Source organism: Herpailurus yagouaroundi, unplaced genomic scaffold (genome assembly GCF_014898765.1).
Source record: "Herpailurus yagouaroundi ecotype Mexico unplaced genomic scaffold, PumYag 182, whole genome shotgun sequence".
Classification (NCBI taxonomy): domain Eukaryota; kingdom Metazoa; phylum Chordata; class Mammalia; order Carnivora; family Felidae; genus Herpailurus; species Herpailurus yagouaroundi.
In genome coordinates, this window is record NW_024412413.1 from 4,398,321 (window position 1) to 4,421,200 (window position 22,880).

Below are 22,880 nucleotides of genomic sequence, written 5' to 3' on the forward strand. Positions count from 1 at the left end.
CTGTACCGGGGGGCGGGTGGCCGGCCAGCGCCATCAATGGGGAGCATCATGTAATTTGGCAAGGACAGCACATCCAAAATAGGCAGCCTCTGGGAGGAAACCAAGCAGGGTCCCAGGGTCACCGCCATGGCCACCATCGGGCGTGAGCCCTGCCCCCAGCGTGGTGCTCTCCGGCCTGCGTGAACCCCAACGCCCCTGACAAGGTCTGCCCACCTCATTCCAGGCAAACCCCAAACGGGCCCTGGGGAGACACTTCTAAGAGATAAGAACAGAAAGGCTGGACCTTCCCCCATAGAATAAAGACTCTGAAAACGTGGGATTTCTATTCTAACTAAAAGCTGCAAACTTGGTCTCGCACTCCACTGGTCATTTCTCAGGCGCCCGTCACAACGCCGACTTGTGCAGCGCCGAGCTGCGCTCGTGCAAAGGCCCTGGGGCCCCGGGGCTCCGCGGCCAGTTGGGCCCTGCCGCTCCTTGGAGCCGAAGTCACCAAAATTAGGGAATTCCAAAGCGACCCCACTCAGCTGGCCTTTCCTCTTCAACACCGACCACTCTCACAGCAGCAGGCTCGGTGCCTCAAACAAGCACCCGCTCGTTCTTTCCTAGTGAACAACGCAACCACCGTACTTTGAATTTTTTTCTACAGTAACACGTTTCCACGTAAAAATCGTAAGTTTAAGTGTTTTTTTTTTTTTTTTCCTCTTTGGCAACTACTGTTGCTTGGACAGTCCTCACCCTCCCCTTTTTACTAGAAAAACCACCTTGACGAAGGGGGCCCGTCGGGCAGAAGCCAGGAGTCCGGTCTCCCTCCCACCACGCCGGTCCCTGAGGTAGCCGTCCGTCGGGGCCCGTGTGAGGCTCTACCTCCCGAACGCGCGAACCACACGGTGGAACTTGCAGCCGGCCTCCGAGGCGCCCGCGCGGCTCTCCCGGGGTGTAGGATGGTTTTGGAGCGAGAGATGCCACGCGGAGTTCTCTGAACATTCCTCGTTGCTTGGGTTACGGCACTGCGGTTACACAAGGCTGGTCTTCAAGTGGCAGGTTTTGGCGGTTTTAAAGATTTCAAGACCCTCCGGCATCGTCTGTTGCGACAAAACAAAGAAAGACCCAGACGTTAAGATTCAGCTCGGAGGAGCTTCCACGACGGGACGTCGGCGTCCCACACCGTTCGGTTTTCTGCACACGCTGAAGACTTTGACACAGCGGCCACTGTCTACAAACGGCGTTGTGACCCGTACGCGCCATCGGGAACAAAGTAAATCACCGTGCTAGGTTTGCAAAGACCGACGGGTATCGCCACCCGTGGAAACGGGCGCCTTTCCCTTCTCGGAGGAACAGCGGGTCCGCGCCGCCTGCCTACGGGAACGGCCACCGCACTAAGCGCGGACCCGGAGGGCTTCCTCTGAGCATCACTCACGGCCGCCTGGGGAGCAGCGGGTGCCGGCACGCGGGGCCCGTCCGCTGATCCCGTGAAGTCTGCCGGGTGGTGAGCCCGGCCACCGGGCACACGGCCGGCCACCCAGGGGAGGCCCTGGACGGGAGAAGCACACGCGCGCGGCAGTGGCAGCAGAAACACTACCGGCAGACAATGACCAGAAGATCTGCCTTCTTAAGTATCACAGGCGACGGAGGAGCCCCAGACAGACAGGAGGAAAACGGAGGAGACAGACCAGCGCAAACCACCACCTGTCCTGGAGGAAACAGGTCAACGCTAATTTCGTCGTTTCCCTCGCTGTCTGGTTATAAATGTCCCCACTAGCGAAATTCACAACCCAAATATTTGCCAAAAGACTTCAGAGGAACTGCTCCTGGAATGGCATCCTCTCTCTACAGGGAAGTGTGTTGAAGCTATAGAAAATCGGCCGAAGGACCCGGACGCCCGCCCCTTCGGTGTCCATCCAACCGGTATGAATGAGGACACAGCCTCCCGTCTCCCCTTGTCACCAGCCCTACTCCGGTGATGACACTCTGCACGGAGCCCCACTTTTAAAACTACTTCATTTTGGGGCGCCTGGGTGGCTCAGTCAGTTAAGCACCCAACTTCAGCTCAGGTCATGATCTCACAGCTTGTGAGTTCCAGCCCTGCGTCGGGCTCTGTGCTGACAGCTCAGAGCCTGGAGCCTGCTTGGGATTCTGTGTCCCTCTTTCTTTCCACCCCACCCCTGCTCATGCTCTGTCTCTGTCTCCAAAATAAATAAAAACATTTAATAAATAAATCAAATAAAACTGCTTCCTTTCACTAAGCGTTCTCCGCATTCACCGTGAATCTTTGCACCTGTGCCAGGCCGCTTCGACAGCACAAGCTCCCCACGATGTAGAAGGGGAAGATACTCTAACGGCAGCCCCACTGAGGGGTAACTTCTAGGTGCCGAATAAATAGGTAAACTGATGAGTTACTTGCTTCATAGGCCTAGAAATTCTTAGTGGATTATTACGTTTAGGAGCACTTTGCTTCGGTTTTCTTATGTAAAGCAAAAAAAAATAAACAAACTGTTATTTGAAAATCTTCAATCCCAATGTTGTCAGGAATGGAGTCCGACAACCAGGGAAGCCTCTGGTATCCCTCAAGATTTGAAAAGATCACGGTCTTGGGGGGAGGGGAGGAAAGATGCCACGAAAGAGAGTAAATCAGAACACAGAAGAGCTCCCAGAAATCAACAGTAGTACTCTCAAAATAAAAACGGAACCCAGAGACTAGGACACGATTTTGAGAATCTCCCAGAAAGTTTCTGAAGAGCTGAACACAAAATGAACAGGAAGACATCGGAGAAAATGCAGGACCTCGGAACGCAATCCAGGAGGCCCGGCCAGCATGAATTTGAGGACAAGGGGACACAGCAGAAAGACATAATCAGGGAAACCAGAGATTATCCCTGGGGCTGGAGACACAGGAAAAAAAAATTGAGCAACATGTATAAAAAAGAGCTCCACCTAAATTCGTGAAATTTCTGAACAGGAGGAAAAAGAAGATCCTGAAAGCTTCCAGAAAGGCAGGCAACAGATCACCTACAAACCACTGAGAACTGGGTTGGCAACAGACCATCTCCAACGGGAAACACGGACCCTTGAGACGGTGGGTTTCCCAGCAGAATCCCACACCCCGGCCGTGAGTGAAGTATGAGGACACCCGAGGGCCGGGGTGTCCCCCCCCACCCCACGGGGCTGTGAGCGCCCCCTGAGGAGGTCCTGGCCAGACAGCCGGGGCAGGAAGACAGGTCTTTGCAACAGTGGCCTAGGAAGCGAGAGAGCTCCCACAAGGCAAGTGTGCACAGTCCAGAGCCGGGCAGAAGGCCGAATGTCACGGGAAGGGAGGGGCCCTATGACAGACGATGATCCATTGGAAAATAACGTGGGCCGCCCGGGTGGCTCCATCGCTTAAGCGTCTGACTCTCGATTTCAGCTCAGGTCATGATCTCACAGTTTGTGAGTTCGAGGCCCACGTCAGGTTCTGTGCTGACTGTGGAGCCTGCTTGGGATTCTCTCTCTCCCCCTGTCTTTCTGTCCTTCCCCGGCTCTGGCTGTCTCTCTCTCAAAATAAATAAATAAACTTAAAAAAAAAAAAATACCGCAAAACATTATTTTTTGGACAAGGGCAAAGAGAAATCTGAAAATCCCTCAAAAATAAAAAGCACCGACACGCAACAAGCAAAAGAGCACATTTGCCCTCAATACTGACAACATCCCGCCGCTGACACTGGTCCCATTAACACAGCACCGGGGATGGCTGCTCGGCCAGAAAAAAAACATTTGCGTCGTTTTAATAAAGTAATCGCTTTTGTTTTCCACCTTTTAAACTCTACCGCCGATAGACAGACCGAAGGGCACAATCCGTGCTATGACCTTGGCAACCAGCAGGGGCCGGTTCGGGAGTCAGAGCCGGCATGTGGGCAACTAGAGGTGATGCGCCGACGCCTGGAGGCAGGCGTGAGGGCGCCATGTCTCCTCTCCCGGAGCCACGGACGTTGTCCGCTTAAATCAACAGTTTATGTGACTCCCTGTCGGTGACACGGGGAACAAAAGACAGATGACCTGAAGTGGTTTTCCCTGCGGACCGAGGGACAGAAGGCAGGATGGTGGTCAGCCGGGGTGCGGCGGGGGAGGGGGTGGGGGGAGGGGGGGGACAGGCTCCCAGCGATGCTGCTTCTCGAAGCGGGTGTGACGGCACAGAGCGCTCACTGCGAGAAGCCTGGGCTGACCTCCCGTGCGCTTCCTCAAGCGCGTGCCGCTTTCAACGGACACACGTGTCCTCCCCCCTCCCGCCCACGGCAAGGGGCCTCATGACCGGACAAAACACAGGGGCCGCCAACGGCTGTGTGTGGCCAAGCGCCCGCTGCACGGAGAGCACGCACACCTGCACCGGACCGTCGGGGCCTCTTTGAATCTTCAATCCCGTTCCCTTCCAGCTTTCTCTTCGCGCAGTCCTGACACGCGTTACCTGTGAGGTGAAAATTTTTAATCTGTTTTAGAATCCACCCTTCAAAGGCCAATAAATCGGATTTTACTGAAACAATAGCCAAATAACCCCCGCCGTGCCCCATGGGTTGCGCTTTCTTCCAAAGAAAGGGACGGATCGGAAAGTCACGTTTAAGTGGGAAAGGGTCTAACGAAGGCGTCCTTTCACAGGGAAACGAGGCAGGAATGGAAAGCGGAGGGGCCGAGCCAGGCGGGCAGGGGCACCAGGGCCGCACAGACCGGCCCCTTCTCCCCCACCAGCCCACCTCCGTGCACAGCCCGGTGCCCGTTCCGCCCACAGGAGGACACTGGCCGCCAGCCGGCCCGGCTCTGTCTTGCAAATTCGTAACCGGCCAGAGAGGGCCTGGCAGCGAGAAGCTGCACCTTTCCAACAAGCAGCAAGCAGAAAAACTGATCTGAAAGCTCAGAACCTTGGCGATGGACACTTCTGAGGGGGCCGGGCCAGGCCTGCTACACCTTAGACGGAGTCTCGTCTGGTCGCCCTGCAACTCTCACTTGTAAGACGGGAAATTATTCTCGGGTGCCAGCACATGACCCGTGTTTGAGCTGCGCCTCCCTGCTGGGGGGACGCGTTTTTAACCCCCGCGCTGTGGCAGGGACCCTCGTGAGGGCGGGGCTGGCCATCACCTCTGGGGGGGCCGTTTCAATACAGGCTAAGTATTTACTACGATAAACACTTGGTGATTCTGCAACAGTGGCAGCGAGCTAGCAGCACATGTAGGCAAGAACGGGCTGGCAGAAATCAAGATCTGTTTACCCAACGGCGTGGTGCTGTCCACTCGGTCAGCATCTGGAGAAGAAAGAAGAGAGTCAGCAGAACCGAGACGTCACGTGCCATTGGTCCTCATCCTCAGGGCAGCGGCAGGGACGGCGGCAAGGGCTGCTCGGAGAGGCAGCGCGACAAGGGGACCTGAACGCCAGCTCCAGTGTGCCGTGGGGCCCCGGGCCGGGAGCGCCCCTCCTTGCCTCCTCCCTGGGTTACCGTGAGGACCGAGGGGCTCCACGTGTGGCACGTCTGGGCCAGCCTGGCACACGGGGAGGAAGGTACGGTACCCGCGGTCACTGTCACGACTGTCCTCGCCAGGACACCACCCTCTCCGGTCAAGAGAGAGAATTCGCAAAGGTAAGCACAAACGTCCTGAAGGACACGGTCACAGATTCCGGGTCCAAAAGAGCTTTTGGCCCTGACAGCTCATCGGATCACCCGGGGTCATGGAAGGGGGTCTAGCGGGGACAGGAAGGCACTCGGGTTTCGTGAGCCCCGGTCCTCGGGGCAGCCGTGCGTGCGGAGGCGGGGGAGGCCGTGGGGAGGGGCAGGACGAGGCTGCGCGGGCCTGCCTGGGACACACCGGATCCCCCTCCGGCTCCGAAATCTCTGGGCGTTCACCGGGCAAGTGATTCGCCTCTGAGCTGGCCTCGCCATCTATCGAATCATCTGTTTCGTGGCCCCGGGTCCTGTGACCGAACACGAAGGTGGAGAAGGTAAAGCTGACGGCGGGTGGGGCCCCGTGAGAGTCCGTCCCCGCTGCTCCTCCGGCTACGACACGGACCACTGCCCTCGACGTAAAGCCAACTGTCCGCTAGGACGAGCGGGGAGAGACGGAGCTGTCGGGACCATGTACGCATCCGGTCGGCCGCAATCTTGGCCTTCCAGGTCACAGCGGCCACGTGCAGCCATCCACGTGGTTGACCCAAGTCCCCTGCCCGGGGGGAGTGGGGGGAGGTTCTGGCTGCAATTAAATGGCAGCCAGTAAAGACTGCTCCACGCCCACCATCATCCGTGTTTGACGTCCCCGACCTCCAAGCCATCAACTGCCCTTCTGACAGGCTGACCCACTTAAAAGCTGCTCAGTTACCCTGGTCCTTCCTGGGCAGGTCAACAACTCCCCCCCAGCCGGGCCAGGAATCACCTACGAGGGTGTGCTGCACGCGGCAGAACGGGGAAAAGATGTTATTTGCGAAAAGAAAAGTCTTCGTGAAATCGTCTCGTGTCTCTGCGGTTCTAAGTCGTGAGCTGCAGCGACACGGTGAGAATAAATGAGGTCTCTGCACTTTTTGGGGTTTCAGCATCTCAACGGCTGCGGCCGGCTGGGCAGTTTGCTCTCCTGGTTAAGGGCCTCGGCGGGGACATAGCCGGCCATCGGAAACAGAGGAGTACACGGGGGCTCCTGCACGCACAGCGCTAAACGCTAAGGCTCCGCTCGCAGACGTTACCATCAGACCACTCGCCCCAGCCTCCGATTTGTAAAGGACACACGGACCCTTTTAAAACGTGGCTGGAGGGCCGGTCAACGTAAGGGTGTGTAAAACTACATCTCCACTTCGTTTCGCGGTACGTACGTTCTATCCCCAAGAAAGGAAAATCAGAAAGAACCCCTTCACTTTACGCCCGGAAGGGGGAACGGCCCGTACCTGGGCTGCGCTGCCTGCAGATCTGAGAGGCGAGGTCCTGCACGTATCCGGGAAAATAGTCAAAACAGTCCCCGTACGACACGACTTTGATCCCGTGCAGAAGCATGTCCGCTTGATGCTTGAAGAAGTGGTCCTCGTCCTCCTTGAGCACCAGCATGTAGTGCTCCAGCTCCACCTTGTTGGGCACCGAGTAGAGGAAGAGAGCCTGGAATATCTGGTCCCGCAGGGTCTCTCCGCAGCCCACGAACAGGAAGGACTTGGTGCGGTACAGGTTCTGGAGCACCTCCTGCGGAGAAACCAGCCGAGAGACAGGGACGCTCGTCTGAAAGACGGCGAGGTCCCAGCCCGGCCGCGTGCCTGCGCCTTTAGAATGTCGCTTGGCAACAGGCCGTCCCGACCAGCCACACCGTCCCCAGTGTGAGAGGCAAAGCCGTTCGCGTCAACGCGGTGTGGCGCGTGAGCAAACTGAGGCCCGAGCCGCGCACACACTCCCTGCTCGGCACCCGCGGGAGCCCCTTCCTCTCCAAGCCGGGGTCACAGATCCAGGTCCCAGTCGACGTCCAGCGTAGATGTGCCTTAAAGTAAGGAGAGTCTGACGCCCACCCACCACCCACCTTGTGGTGCAGTCCCTCCAGTCAAATCTCCTGGAATTAAGTACAATTTTAAATTCTCGAAACGGGAACTAAGGACGTTCCATTTGTTTCTGTCCAGAACTGTTATGTATGACGGTCTGGAATTAACGTGTCTCCGTGGCTCACAGACGGTAACAGGGGTGCCGCGGTCAGAACTGGGTTTCTGGGAGTGAGAGCAGAGAGCTGAGGAGGGGGGAGACCAAGGACAGGGGCCCCAGGAAGCGGGCCAGAGGGGGCCATCAGGACTCTGCGCGGTCACTCGGGCGTGCGGCAGGAAGTTGCCCCTTCAGACGCCCAACACCCCAGGGGGAGGTCCGGTGTCCACCCAGACGTCCTCACAGCATTACCGACGCAGCTGAGGGGCATCAGCCCGGCCACCCGTCTGGCCACACCTGAGCCCCGGGCCGGGATCGGCACGAGGACCACGGCGCCCGACCCCGAGCTTGCCGGTGACTCCGTGAGAATACTGTGGTTTGTAAGCGCTCTAATTAAAAGAGTTTATAGAAAGCTGAAAAGCAGCTTTCCCACACTTCGTTCTGTCCAGGATATCAAAAAAGCCTCACAGGGAAGGAATGAAGTGTAAAACAAGGTTTTGAAAGCTAGAGAGAATGCCAAGCAGAGAAAGGAGAGGGGAGGCCTGAAAGAATGCAAAAAAGCACCACGTGAGGTCGGGACAAGAGGCCAGAGAAAACCGGCGCAGATCACGCCGAAGAGATTCACCTGCGTCCCCGAGCGGCCGGGCCGCACCGCACGAGGACCGGGCATCCGTTCAACGCGCCAGCCCCGGGAGACAGAGCTGAGAACAGCGCCAGCTGTGTGGACAGAGGGGCAGGAATATGCCTGGAGGCCAGGAACCCGCTCGGACTGCCAGCAAGCAGCCAGCGGGCCACCAAGTCCCAAGGGGCGCAAGCAGTGCCTGAGGAAGGGGGGCCGTACCATGACTTCCGGGTCTTGAGTAACATCTTTGTACCCCGACGGATCCAGGACCATCCCACAGGGATCGGTGTACAAGCCGTGAATGTGGAGAACTCCGTATTTGATGTGCCCTCTCGCCCACTGAAGGACCTGTGGGACAGCAAGCCAGGACAGAGGGGAGAAAGCTATTATTTAAAGGAGGCAGAAGAGGAAGACATCTACGCCGGACTCGCGGGTTTCAACCGTTCCTTGGAAAGAGCGAGAGAAATACTTCACTTTATAATCGCACCTTTAAAGCCTAAGAGGAACCGGGCTATTGTGCCACTTGAGTCCTGTCGGACCCAGAACTGCTTTACAGACGGCTTTCAGCACGTGAGATGCCAGCTACCTGCCGAGACCGGTTCCTTGAGGGGGATGAAGGGGACTTTCGCTTCTGAGTGACACGTTCTATTTTAGTCACTGCCGTGGACGTGTCGTCTGTACGCCCAGAAAAGCACACGTGTGGACCCATAACTTATCAAACAGCCCTGGACTGACTTCACCTCAAGATCTAGAACAAGGCCCCTGAAAAGCCGCACATCACACACACTCCATTTTGTCTTCACGCCAGGGCCACCGTCACATCGGCGGGCAGGCCTGGCACCACCAGACACGGCGCAGGAGCCCAGCTCTGTGGGCACCGGGCAGGAGGTGGGCCGGCACTTCTGCCACAGGCCCTTTGCACTGGATTTCCAGGGACGCGATTTACAACAGCAGCAGCCAGAGAGCCTCGCAGATGGGACTGTGTGGCTGGGGTGCGGCAAGCAGGCGCTCCGTCACGTGTCACAAAGAGCTCAGGGGAGGGCGTGACCCCACCATGAGGACTGTGCCGGCACACGCTTTCGCCACATTCCACGGGGGAGGGCGCAAGGAGCAGCCCTCAACGTCAAGGCGCGATCTCTACGCGCTTCGGCTTCCTGGGCGGATGAGCTGGATAACCCAGCAGCGGCGTTAGTAATGACACAACATCTTTAAGCAAACACACAAAGACACAAACATTTCACAAAAGAAATACAGTCAACAAAATGAAACCAGGATCGACCTTAGCGATAAGAGAAACAGAAACATACACTGTTCACCGATTTCCACCTCAACGGGAGAAATGTGTTTTGTTTTGTTTTTTGGTGACACGTGTTGACAAGATGTGGGACACGCGTGCTCTCTGACGCAGCTGGTGGGGGCAGGAACTGGCTATCTTCCGGGAAGCAACCTGGTGATTCACATCATCTGTCTAACATACTCATGCCCTCTGACCCTGCCGCTCTTCTGAGATTTTACCCTAAAGAAGTCACCAGAAAGACACACAGTGTAAACATCTTCACGGTAGTGTTATTTGTACTTGTGCAAAGACGCTAATAACAACAGAGAAAGGATGGCAATTCTGGTTCAGTTCTCCCATCGCCCTGCCGTTTGTAAGCATGCTTTTAGAAACAGCTTCGTGATCAGGAAACATTCCAAGTACGGTACTAAGGGAAAAATATCAAGATAACAACATCACGCACAGCATCACCCAATCCAGAACGAGGGGGAGGGGCTACCCAAACCACTGGCCCTCCTTCCCACAGGGCCTGCCACGCACACACACACATGTGAGCAGCCCTCGCACGTGCGCGGGACAAAGGCACAGAGGAAACGCGCAGGTGAGACAAGTCGTCGCCCTCCCGGTGTCGCGATCGCTAATGTGCTGCCGTGAAAGGGAAGGCTCGGTCGGCCTGCGGAGGGGGTAAGACACCCCCGCCCCCCACCCTGCAGCCCGCACCTTAGTCTTGTCCTTCAAGTCCAGGGACTCCATGGGCTTGCTCTGCTGCTGCCCGAAAATCTCCAGCAGGTTGTCGTAGTTGGTGGTGAGGACCATCGTGCCCCTGTCCATCAGGCTGAGGACGGACTGCAACACCAGCGGGTTCTGGATGTGGTGTTCCAGGTTGTCGAAAACCTCCATCAGGCAGTCCTGGAAGAAGTTGGGCTTGGTGTCACCTGTACGCTACAGAAAGGGGGAACAGAGTTACCAAAACATCCTCTCGCAGCAACTACTGAGCACCTAGGCAGCAACATTCTTTCTGGCTGCTGATTTCAGAAAGAAAGGAAATCCCGACCTGATAGAGTTTCCTAAAACCCTGGAGGAGGGAGACAACGTACAAAACATAAGCAGTACATCAATGGTGGCCAACGTTACGAGAAAGTAAAGCAGAAAAGGGGGGACGGCGCTGCTGGGGGCAAAGGGCACTAGGAATGGGGACACTGGAGCACACACCCTCTGGGAGTGGCCCAAGCAGAGGGAAGAGCGGACGCAAAGGCACTGAGGTAGCAACAGCAAAGGTGGGTCCGAGGGTGATCCGGGGCCCTGGCGGGTAAGGGCGGGCAGGTGAGGTGACCGGGCACCAGATCATGTGGGGCTTTGCGGACTTCAGATTCCCTGTGAGGAGCTGCAGAGGTGCTGGTTTTCTCTTTCTCGGTGCCACAGCATCTTAAAGTTAGGCGGCGGACAGTAAGGCACATGCTGCTGGGTGATTCAACGGGACGGGAAGGAGATCCGGCCTCTGGATGGAGCACCAAAGGTCACCTTCAGCCTTGACCGGAGCCGCTTCCGTGCAGCGACGGGGGCAAAGCCCGGGCTGAAGAGGAGGGCGGGGGAGCCGCAAACACACACAAGCTTCTGAAGAGCCCTGCTGAGAGGGGCCGCGGGGGAGTGGGGCTGGGGGGCAGCCAGGGGGGTGCGGGGGTCAGGCGGCAGCGTGCACTCGGGAAGGCTGAGCCTCCCGGCCACCCCCACCGCACACGACACGACATGCGCCGGCCCGCCCTCAGTTCTGTCCATCAGAAGCCACCTCTGTCCCGGTGCAGGTCCCAGGTCCCAAGACCCCAGGACGGCGCTCGACCCCCTTTTCTGACATTCTCGACTCCTTCCTCGACCCCAAAAACCCTTCCCCTGTTCCCATGGGCCCGTCATCGGTAAATTCCCACACGTTCACCTACTTCTGTGAGCGTCCACCTCCTGGTGCCACTGAAAACTGGCCCGGCCCTGGGAGCACAGGGGTGGACCCAGCTCCCCATCAAGTCTCTCTAGCTGTACTTCTGGGCCAGTTCCTGCCGGTTCCTTCAGCCACTCAGCTGACCCTCGAAGCACCTCCCTCCCTCCACCGCGTCCCATCTCCGCCACCGGCCTGCTGTCACATCCTGAGCCTCACCACCACCAAGAGCCTGGCCCTTTCAGAACCTCTGGCCGGGCCTCCCCTCGCGCCTGCTCACCCTGCCAGCACCTCGGTGCCCAGGGCCACCCCGAAGCCAGCAGGACCCGCCCACCACCGAATCGGGTCCCGTGGACCCGCCCCCCCCCACCCCCAGCCACCCACCTTCTCCCAGGAGGCAGCTTACATTCCATGATCTATCACCGCAACTACTCCCCTGACCAAGCTTTCAACCTCGCTGCCCCTCCCGTCCTTTGCCAGGATTTCCTGGCAATTTGGAAAAACTCGCCACTTACCCCATACCTGTTCTCAACCTGCTGACCGTGGCTGGGGAAACACAACCGTTCCGGCTGGCCTCACCTTAACTCCTGTCTTACGAAGTTTAAAAAAGCGCACAGAAGTAAAGAGAAGAGTAGATGAAGGCTCCATCTGTGCGGGAGCTCCAAGTGTCTGCCTCGTGGCCTCTCAACAAATGAACCACCTCTCACCGCACGCAGCCCCGCCCCACCCGCCCCGCGACACTACTCTGTCCACTGACTCATCCCCCCGTCTCAGCAACCCCATCTGCAAAGACCCAGACAGCAACTGCTTCAGGCTCTGTGGGCCTCATTCTCTGTGACAACTACCTGACCCTGCGCCTGAGCGTGAGAGCAGCCGTGGACAATACGCAAATGATCGGCGTGGCTGGGCACCGGCAACTTCATTTACAAAACAGGCAGCGGGCCAGACCTGGCCCCACGTCCCAGCTGCCCCGAGCCAACAGAACACGTCCCCCGGGACAGCTGCCCAGCCGAAACACTTCCCAGACGCTGGAGACTCAGGCCGGCGCGACGAGAACACAGGCGGTAGATGCGGCTCCCACGTCAGGCAGGGGTGAGGCGGGAGCCCTCCCCGCTCCCCTCCTGCCCTGCCGGACAGGCACATGTTGGCAGAGGAACAAAACAAGGCCCGGGGGCCCCGGCCCTGGCAAACCAGCATGCTGTCCCGGGGCTGCCTGCCCGGACTTCCACGTGGGGGACACAAATGTGACCACATTAAGTCAGTAGTTGGGGGCACAGCGGCCTAAACTCTCCCGGTCTCCCCGATGACCCTGCAGACACCCTCTCATGCTTTCTGTGCAGCGTCTCCAACACCCTCCCCCCGACCCCCAACGCTCCGGTGACGGCTGCGCTCTAATAAACCCAGAAGTAACCAGAGGAAACCCGCCCCTGGCCCCTTCCACATCGTGTAGCTTCCCAGCGTCCCTGCCTGTCCACGGCGGCTGCCTCACGGCGGACCCCCAGCCCTGCGCCGGCACCCCCGACTCGAGGGGACCGCTCTTCCTCTCCACCAGATCACGTCCCCCTGCGGACAAAGACGCTCTAGCTTCCCCCATCTTAAAATGTTTTCGGGAACCACCTGTCCTCCGAAGCTACGTGGCTGGCCTGCTTAAACCAAAACCACACCTCCAGGATACCCGTCTGCTAAATGGGCGTGAAACCAAGGTTCGTCCCCAGTGTGGCATGACACCCCAGTCACCACGTCTCGTATCCCGGCTCCACTCAGCACGGGCTCTTTCAGGAGCCCCGCGGTGCGCCCGCATCACCGCTGTCGGAAGGGACGGTTCAGGTTCTAAAGGACACGAACATGGTGGCTCGTCAGCCCGGCCCGGCCGAGAACAGAACGCGACGCGGGCTCGTGCAAGCGTTCGCATCAGCTCCGCCCTCTTCTGCAGCCCCGTCCAGAAGCAAGCGACCCAGGGAGACCCGAAGCGGCCCTCTGAAACAGACTTACAGGCGACATCTTCCGGATCAGGTCGTGGGCGACGACCAGCAGGTCCCGGTCCTTCATCACCTTCCTGCGGAACTCCGCGACGTCCCCGGGGTGAAGCACCTCGAGCTGCTCGGCGGCCTCGATGACGGCCTCGATGCAGCTCCGCCACGAGCAGAGGGCGCGGATTCCCGGGGCCACCGCGGCGCTGACGCCCGTCCCGATGACCAGGAGCAGCTCCTGGGGCTGCTTCCGGATGAGGCTTTTTAAAAACTTTCTGCTTAAAAACAAGGGAAAGAGAGCGCGAAAGTCACCCTGGAAGGACCACAGTCAGAGGGAACATGACATCCAGGAACACCTGCGGGGCTCAGGTCAAACACGGTCACCCCCCTACTTGCCACTGCTGGAAGAGAGGCCCCGCCCATCATGCTGTGCTGTGGGTTTATCTCACGCGCTCTGCCCTCCGTCCACAAAGGAGCTGGGGCCGGCTGTGCCTTGGTCGTCACGAGTCCCCCTGGAGGGCAGCGCGTATTTAAGTCATCTACACACGGGGACAACACGCTGGCAATTTTAACTCTTTTGACGCTGCTGGGAGCTCGGAGAGACCAACCGCGATGACAGAATGATCCTGCTGGCGGCGACACGTAAGAAAGTCCCCGGCCCAAACCGGGTTTCTGCCGCTTATCCATCGCGACCCACCGCAGGCTGACACCTCCTTAACCCGACACCACTTAATGCCCGTAACCCGCGGTCCACTGAGCCAGAGAAGCATGGCACTCCCAGTCTCCTCCCAGTCTCCGACGTGACCCCGGGTTCCCTTGTTGCTTGGTCTGGAGACCAGGTTACAGTCACTTGCTCAGGCAAAGAGAGAACTGCCTTCTGGAACAGTTCTTATGTTGAAGCAAAGGGCGGCTACACAGCCCGAGCATCCCTCCTGACACAACGTTCTCCTTCCACTTTCCCTGTGCGGGGGCTAAACACCAGCTCAGGAGACCCGTGACAGGTGCTCTACACCTGCATGAAGGTGTCGCTGACTTTATTTACCTGGATTTTTGTTCACTTCTGTTTGTGGTCTTCTCCACTGGATCCATCTGTAAATCCTAGAGAGAAAACTAAGTCAGCCGTGCCTTTTATTTCCCAGATCAAAGTTCTCTCATTAAGACTCTGGAAGAGTGAAAGCTAGAATTCAAATCAAAGGTCCTGGATCTTTGTTAAATCACAATACCTAAAAAATGCCATATACAAAACACATACATCCAGAATGCTTCCCAAGCCACCGTTCCCACGTCCGTGTGGCCAACCAGGCCAGGCGGAGGCTCAGATTCAGACTCTCCGAAGCTCTACTCTGGGCAGAAAGGGAAGGGAAAGTAACGTGTGCCCAGCGCAGACGGCACGGTGGGTCCGTGAGAGGGCTTCCCGTGGGCACGCGCACAAACGACTGGTCACCGGAGGAAGGGTGGCAAGTTGCCCACCAGAGCAAAGCCAGGGGGACGACACCTCCAGGGCGCGGAGCCCTCCTGCAGCCAGGCTGAAATCTAGTCCAAAGATACAAACTAAGTAAAAGGTCGATTCTTAGCTTCCGTAAAACAAGCATCTTAAACCAGCTAGGTCTCTACAGCCAAACTATCTCCATAGTCTACGAATTTTACAGAATCACTTTCCCCCAATTCCAGAACTAGTACTTCTGTAAATAAGGAAATATACAGAAAAATCAAGTTTATAAAGCCCATTACTCTGCTACCTATGGGCAAGAACTATTAGGAACATCTGTACATTTCCCTCAAGACGGTTTACATTTTTCCCATCACTTGAGTCCAAAGGTCATACCCTACTTTTTTTCCATGCGTTATAATAAAAGCATTTTCCTTTCCTTATTAAAAAGATTCAGAACTAGGGGCGCCTGGGTGGCTCAGTCGGTTAAGCGTCTGACTTTGGCTCAGCTCACGATCTCACAGTTCGTGAGTTCGAGCCCCGCCTCGGGCTCTGTGCTGACAGCTCGGAGCCTGGAGCCTGCTTCGATTCTGTGTCTCCCTCTCCCTCTGCCTCTCCCCTGCTCACACTCTGTCTCTGTCTATCTCTCAAAAATAAATAAACGTTAAAAAAAATTTTTTTTTAATTCAGAACTAGAAGTGTAATAGCTACATACACAAAATTCTACCTTATTAATATGCCATCATTTATTTTCTCTAAAATCCCAAGGCAGGACATTACTATAGCACTTGGACAACCATCTTTGTGCACAAAGATTTTTATCTATCTTGGAATTATTTATTTAGGAGACATTCCTGAGAAGTACAATTGCTGAGTTAAAGAATATAAACACCGTAAAACATCTAAGCATGCACTGACAAACTACCTTTCAGAAAAGTGGTCAGCAAATATGGAAAAGCGTGGTTTGTCATATCCTAACCTGCACTGTCTGGAAACCACCTTTTTACATGTGTAGTCTTTTTTTCTTTTAATCTCAATTAGAATCAGGTCACCAAAAATAATTTCCCAGGGTAAGTAAACAAGGCTTAATAGGTCTATAAGCATTAGATTGTAGAGCTAAATGGCATCCTAAGAATATGCCCTGACAACGTAGATACACCCGTGTGCAGGTGTGGAGGCATCTCTCAGCCCCACCCCAGGGAAGGGGTTCAATGCTTCCACCGACCTACGGATGGTGTCTGTGACCTTCACTCGAATGTTAAGAAAGCACAGCCCACAGGCAAGAGGAATCCTGCACAGAGGCCTGAGATCTACCCAAAGGGGAAGGCTGGCAAAGTTCGGGCTGGCTCTCGTCCCCTCCCTCCATCCTCCCCACTAGAAAGTTCCGATCAGAGCCATCAAGTCAAATCTTTTTTTTTTTTTTTTTTAACCTACTAGATATTTTCTAAGGAAGGTAACAAATGTTGGGACTTTCCACCATATTAAGTAACCCTGGACCCCAGCCCTGAGATATCAATAAGTATTCACCAATCGTCAGTTTTAACAACTATAAAACGTGAATTCTTGCCAACCAAGTTTTGAAAGTTCGAGGCTATCTCCCGTGAAACGTGCTTGGACGTTCAAACTGTGGAGTCAAACAGCACGGGCTCCGACCTGCCAGTGAGGTAGCTCTTTAACCTCCTGCTTCAGGAAGGAACTTGAGGCTCGGTCCTACTCAATCATATTTGAAAAGTTAACGTGAGGGGGGCCTGGGTGGCTCAGTCGGTCAAGCGTCCGACTTCGGCTCAGGTCATGATCTCACAGTCCGTGAGTTCAAGCCCCGCATCGGGCTCTGTGCTGACCGCTCAGAGCCTGGAGCCTGCTTCAGACTCTGTGTCTCCCTCTCTCTCTGCCCCTCCCCCGTTCATGTTCTGTCTCTCTCGGTCTCAAATAAACGTTAAAAAAAATTAAAAAAAAAAAAAAAGAAAAGTTAACGTGAGATGCTTATCGGTTGACCAATCCAGCTGCCTCCCACCCTCCCCCCCAAAATAACACACACGGCTTTGAAATAGTTACTCCTGGGGAGGAGCCTTTCACCTCGGCCTTCTCTACGCAACATTTTAGAATATTTCTTAAACAGTCACTGGTCAACCAAAGACTTCAGAAATGCCTCAAACTGTTTCCATGGTAAAAACCTTCCTTCCACCTGTCTGCCGTTCTCCCAACTTCTGTTCAACTGCTTGTGATTCGCCACACAGGCAGGACCTTAGTTACAAACTGGAAATCTAAAAATTGCATTGACACACCTGTCAAAAAGTATGAACGATTTAAACTTTGGAAGGCTCGACGGAACTCCGAAATTATGTGATTTCAAAGTCTGCCAAAGGAACTCATCCGGCAAGTGCTGAATGCTTACATAACAGATGAGAGCCTGCCCTGCCGCGCGGTCTGTTGCCGGATTAAGTGCTCAAACCTCTCTCTGCCTGAGCTCGATGAAGGTCAGAAGCCAGCTCCTTAGACGGCACTTCAGACCGAGTCACGGGCTCCAACTGCAATGGCCAGATGTGCCTTGAGACACAGACACTGCTGTGCACCTTTAAGAATCCAAGGAGCCAGCAGGGGAAGCACTCAATTATATTAAAACTCAACCCAAGAACCGTGAAGATGAACCACACAGCTGCCCATATTTAGACATCTACGGTTCGTTCGAACACTGCACGCTACAGACACTACCTCATTTCCTGTCCTTTCAGCAGAATCTTCAGCAGAGCCAAGTCTCACCATAACCCAGAAAGTACCCCCAAAGCGCTCCTTCTTCTTAATCCAAGGGCCGAGTAGATTTCCAAGGCCATTAGCGCCAGATCCTAGAAGTTTCAGCAGGACGCAGGGCAGGCCGCTGGCAGTCGGTTCCCATCCCCGACACCATTCTGCTAAGCCAATCAGATTCTAGACAACAGTAACAAAAGCCTTCAGAGACCTTTTAGAAGCTGCATCTTTTGGTTTCCTTGGTGACCATGTCGTCACCAGTGTGCAGGCCCAGAGCAACCCGTTTTTTTTTTTTCTTCAAGGACCTATCAGCATTTTCTGAAAGTGGAATCAGGCCCCAGCACAGATCTGTATAAGCAGTTCTCGTCCTTTTTCTCTAAAACCACGACTGAAAGTCTTAACAGGATGTTTTCTGCTTAAAATTTGAGATCATGAGGGGCGCCTGGATGGCTCAGTCGGTTAAGTGTCCGACTTCGGCTCAGGTCATGATCTCATGGTCCGTGGGTTCGAGCCCCGCGTCGGGCTCTGTGCTGACAGCTCAGAGCCTGGAGCCTGCTTCGGATTCTGTGTCTCCCTTTCTCTCTGACCCTCCCCCGTTCATGCTCTGTCTCTCTCTGTCTCAAAAATGAATAAAAACATTAAAAATAAATTTTTTTAATTTGAGATCATGCAGTTTATGAACTAGCTTTAGAGTAACCAGAGACTGTCCTGTTCTTTGAACCCCCAGCATCCAGCATGAAATAAATGTTCATCAAACGGAGTCCAACGCAAAAAAGAATAAACTACAACCATGGTCTTTGTGATTACGGCTAGCGAAACAAGGCCCCCTCCCAACTCCCTAACCCCACTGTGCCAGACTGTTAAGGACCTTCCCCTACCATCCTGCTTCCTGATAACCATGCCCTTGGACGGTCCCCTCACTAACTCTGGACCTCATCATCATGTGACTTCTTTGACCAATGGGACACAGGCAGCGAGCAAAAGTTTGAGGGGCACTTGGACACTGGAACCAGCCCTCTTGGAACTCGGGCCTTGTCAAGTGCAGTCCAGCCTTCTGGGAGGGTGAACAGCCCCCAGGGGAGAGCTGAGGTACACCATGTGACAACCCAGCACCACCCCCGACCCAACACAGAAGAGGCTACCCGGGGCCACTCAGTGCCACTCAAGCAGCCAGATCAGCACAAGGGCAGGGGTGACGCCCGGGAGGCCAGCCAACGACCTGCCGGAGCAGGCCCAGACGCTGAGCTGCAGAACCGACCCTAGTTTGGAGCGCCCATCACCACCACTGTTTTCCACCACCACGAAGAGCACAGAGACGGCAAAGGAAGGAGACCAAAGCGTCAAGAGAGCGGATCAATGAGTGCTTGGATCTGGAGTGCTGAGGCGGAGGGAGAAAACGTTTGTCAAGGATGGTCTTTATTGCATTAGCACAACAAAAACCTTAAACTGAAACTAATTACCTTCTATTACAAATTACAGCACAAACCATGAATTAGTCTGTGGGATCAACAAACGTCCTTAGACAAACCCCTTCGTTTCTTTAAGTGAATTATACGGGTTTTGAGCGACCCAGGGAAGTGGGGAGAGCTCTCAAGTCGTACAGCCCTTGATCACAGGCAAGAGACAGGTACTCAAAACATAATCCCTTCACACAGCAGGGGAGGAGGTACTGCAAACATCCGCCAGAGTTCGCACGTGTTGGCTTTCACCTCACCTCTAGTCCATCCAGAGAGCGACGGAATGAGATGCTCCCAGAAGGTGTGCCCAAGGGTGACACCGGCCATCGTGACTACAGATGACTGGATTCCCACAAAGGCCCGGCAACAGGGCGGCCCTCTGTACAACATTCTATCAACGGTACAGCCACCACTGTTACAGAAGTAACCCAACACGGAGAGGTGTGTAAATGTGCTGCTCACAGGAGACAGACTCGGACGGAGCTCACCCTTGAACAGGTGGGGCACCAGCACCCCACATGGTTGAAAATGTGCGTAGAACTTTTGACTCCCCCAAAACTTAACGACCAACAGCAAGAGCCACAAGAGAGTGCTTTTTACCGAGACACAAAATACACAGAGAGATGAAATGCTCATGGGGAGATCGGTGCCCGTGGCATTTTAAGCAGATACTGGCAGGACTTGAACCCACCACAACAGCGACCAGAGGTGGCTACAAAATACTGACAGTACAGTAGGACTACAGGTAATTTTATGCAGTTTTAATAGTGCATTTCTACGTCTGTCGACATTTCTCTCCACGGAGAATGAAGTCACACACAGTCTGCCAGTTTTGATGAATTTTAACTCTTTAATGGATCTGTGTGTGCTTTATGGTAGTTAACTGATCAAATAAACTGGTATCTACAAATATTTTATGCATTCAGACATACCTAACTTGTTCTGAGTTCCTGTGACAGTTCTAGGCTATGTGGCTTGTCTGTGTTCTTTCAACTCACAGACTCACAACTCTAAAAAAAAAGTTCCAATACATTTACTGAAAACAAGCTGCAGGTAAATGGACCCACAGAGTTCAAACGCGTGTGGTTCAGGGGTCAACTGTAAAGGACAAGTGCAATCCGTGGAACCAGCGTGGGTTCCTAAAGACCGGGATGTCCTACAAGGAGGCCAAAAGCCACCTGTTGTACTCTGGCTGCACCAAGGCGGGTCTGAAAGCCCGGGAGCCCCGAAGCGAGCACTTCCCACTTAGCAGCGTCCCACGGCAGTTCCCACAGCTCCCGGCACGGACACCCGTGGTTACCGCTGTCCTCTCCTACTCCGACGTGACTCCCACAAACCGCCTTCTTCACGGCAGCCTGGCTTCCCACGCAGACTTGGGGGCGGGGGGCACAGAAGCACAAGTCACCGGGTAAGAAGAGCCCAAGCTTTCAAGTACTGCTGACAGCCAGGCTTCTAACCACAAATGAGTCACCTGGGGGTCTGACCCCCAGGCAAGTGGTGATGCAGCGCAGGGCTGAAGGAAGGGAGGACTTACTTGGTGGGTGGAGAGGAGGGAGGGGGATTCTGGGGAGAGCTCTCTGCACCTCAGTTTCCAAGTCTGTCACCTGGGAATCCACCAGCCACACCAGCGGTTGGATTATGAAAACTCCAGGTGAGTCAAACATCCGAAAAGGTTCTCACTCCACCGGAAAGGGGGCGCCGCTACCGGCCGGCTCACCTCCCCCAGCCTTAGGCAGCTTATTTCCGAGACACCACTGTGCCAGGGCGGGAGCACAAGCACACCCTAATTTGCCCACAGTGCAGCTTAAACTTCATCCCAGCCATCCCTTTACAGAACACATGACACTTAATTTGAACCTTAATTTGAACACATGACACTTAACCCATCGCTTTCTAAAGTTCAGTCAAAATCAATTACGACAGGGGAAAAAAAATGCTTATTTTTACCAGTTATAAATGAACCACGCCTCTGGAGTTGCTTGGGCATAAACTGGGCAAAAATTCCCAAACAAAGAAAACAACAAAACCCCCCACCAATAAAAAACATAAAAGTCACAGTTTAGTCCAAAAACCACATTTGTTACTGACATTTTCTGTTCCCGTATGAGATTCAGGGGAAAGTACCAAGCACTTTGCATGCATTTTCTCACTTAATCCTCCCAATAACCCCTTGAAATAGCTATTTCTCTTACATCTCATCCGGCCAAGGCTGACATTAAACCCTTCGAAGAGGCCAGTCACCATGATGTTTTCTCCTAACATGAGTGTGGTCCAGAACAGCAAATATACCTGACATTTTGCCGGGCACCCCGCTAACTAATCACGTGTTGGCTGTTTGAGTTTGTCCATCATCAGATGAGACACGTCGAATTAACTCAAACAGATGTGCTACTTCATGATAAGCCAATAATGGTGAAGACACACCAGTGCCAAGGCCAAGGGCAGGCCGAACCCCCAGCATGTCTCCAACCCAACAAAAAGAAGAGATGTTCTAGAAAGTCCACCTCTAGTGAAATGCAACATTACGGAGGGATCCGAAAGGTACGGGATGCCAGATGCCCTCGTCTTAGAGAAGCGGAAATGGAGACTCAGAGGGAGTGACCTGGTGAAGGCCCCCCCAAGAGTCAGGGGCCCGCTCTACACTCACCGCTGGCTCATGGCCCATAACTCTGCACTACCCTGGGCACCGCCTGCTCCACCGTGACCCCAAACCCCCATCTAAGGCACTTACTGCATCCGACGTACCTCTTCTTACCGCCAAATCTCCACAAATAACAAGCCACGGTGTCTCACTGACCGCTAGTTTCACTTGCTTACGTGACTCATTTTCCAGAAATGCTAAGAGAAGAGGCCACTATGAGGAAGATCGAAGAGGTAGCAGAGGCAGCGGCAGGCAAAACGAGCAGTTCACAACAGTTTTGTTTGGTCTACGCCGCCGACCTCCGCAGGGACGGGCAAGGAGGGCGGACCGGGGATCCAACACCACCTCCCAGGACTTCCCTCTCTGGGCTAGGGGATGCTCCAGGCTGTAGGATGTAGCATGTAGGGTGTAGCAGGGAGAGCCCGGCCTTCCAAGTTAAGCAACCAGGTGCTGGTGGTCCTTCTTAACGCTAAGTTACTCGCTCTGAGTCTCTATCTCCGCCGTCTGTAAGAAGAGGAATAATATCTCCCGTCTGCTAGCGTTGCTGGAAACATTAAAAGCGGTAACACTTAAAAGAACACAGCCTAGGGCCGCCTGGGTGGCTCAGCCGGTTAAGCGGCTGACTGCGGCTCAGGTCCCGATCTCACAGTTTTGTGGGATGGAGCCCCTCTCGGGCTCTGTGCTGACCGCATGGGGCCTGCTTGGGACGCTCTCTCTCTCTCCCTCCGCCCCTCCTCCACTCACACGCTGTCTCTTTCAAAATAAATAAATAAAGTTAAAGTTAAAAAAGGACAAAACCTCTCCTCCAGGAACTAGTAAGTTCCAAAGTCAGTTCCCGGGCAGAAAACTGTAGGCTCAGACAGGAAAGAGGCTCTGGACTTGAGGAAGCAAGCCACGTTCCCCATTGTCACCACCCGGCCCAGGACCCCTCTCTCACGTGCTCCCATGACCCGGCTTCCTCCAGACAACACCCACTCCCACCCCCCTGCAGCCAGTGGCTGTTCATAAACACAGAAACCATCTCACTTCCCTCCTTAAACCCCTCAGCGGGCCTCGACTCTGACTCCGGACTTTCACCCTGACCCCCCTCGCCCGCCCCTTTCTTTGCCTCAAACCCCGCCCTCGGCCAAACTTGCCGGGTTCCCCCCTTCTGGTCTCCCCAGAATCCCCCTCCCTCCTCTCCACCCACCAAGTAAGTCCT

The 22,880-nt window shown here is 54.9% G+C and overlaps 1 protein-coding gene across 6 annotated transcripts in view; it reads right to left on the reverse strand.

Moving 5' to 3' along the window:
• Nucleotides 1-5: 5 nt before the first annotated feature.
• The window catches only part of FAM118A (family with sequence similarity 118 member A), a 29,072-nt gene continuing 6,197 nt past the window's right edge, over nt 6-22,880 (reverse strand). The window contains exons 1-9 of one of the 6 annotated variants that reach the window (XM_040490575.1): nt 17,549-17,831; nt 14,450-14,505; nt 13,430-13,685; nt 10,231-10,419; nt 8,454-8,582; nt 6,886-7,171; nt 5,231-5,263; nt 4,352-4,435; nt 6-1,082 (exon numbers count right to left, since the gene is read on the reverse strand). In XM_040490575.1, the coding sequence (XP_040346509.1) occupies nt 1,063-1,082; nt 4,352-4,435; nt 5,231-5,263; nt 6,886-7,171; nt 8,454-8,582; nt 10,231-10,419; nt 13,430-13,685; nt 14,450-14,505; nt 17,549-17,599 (1,104 nt within the window). In that variant the 5' untranslated portion in view covers nt 17,600-17,831 and the 3' untranslated portion in view covers nt 6-1,062. The other 5 variants (XM_040490573.1, XM_040490574.1, XM_040490576.1 and 2 more) reach the window with 5 other exon arrangements.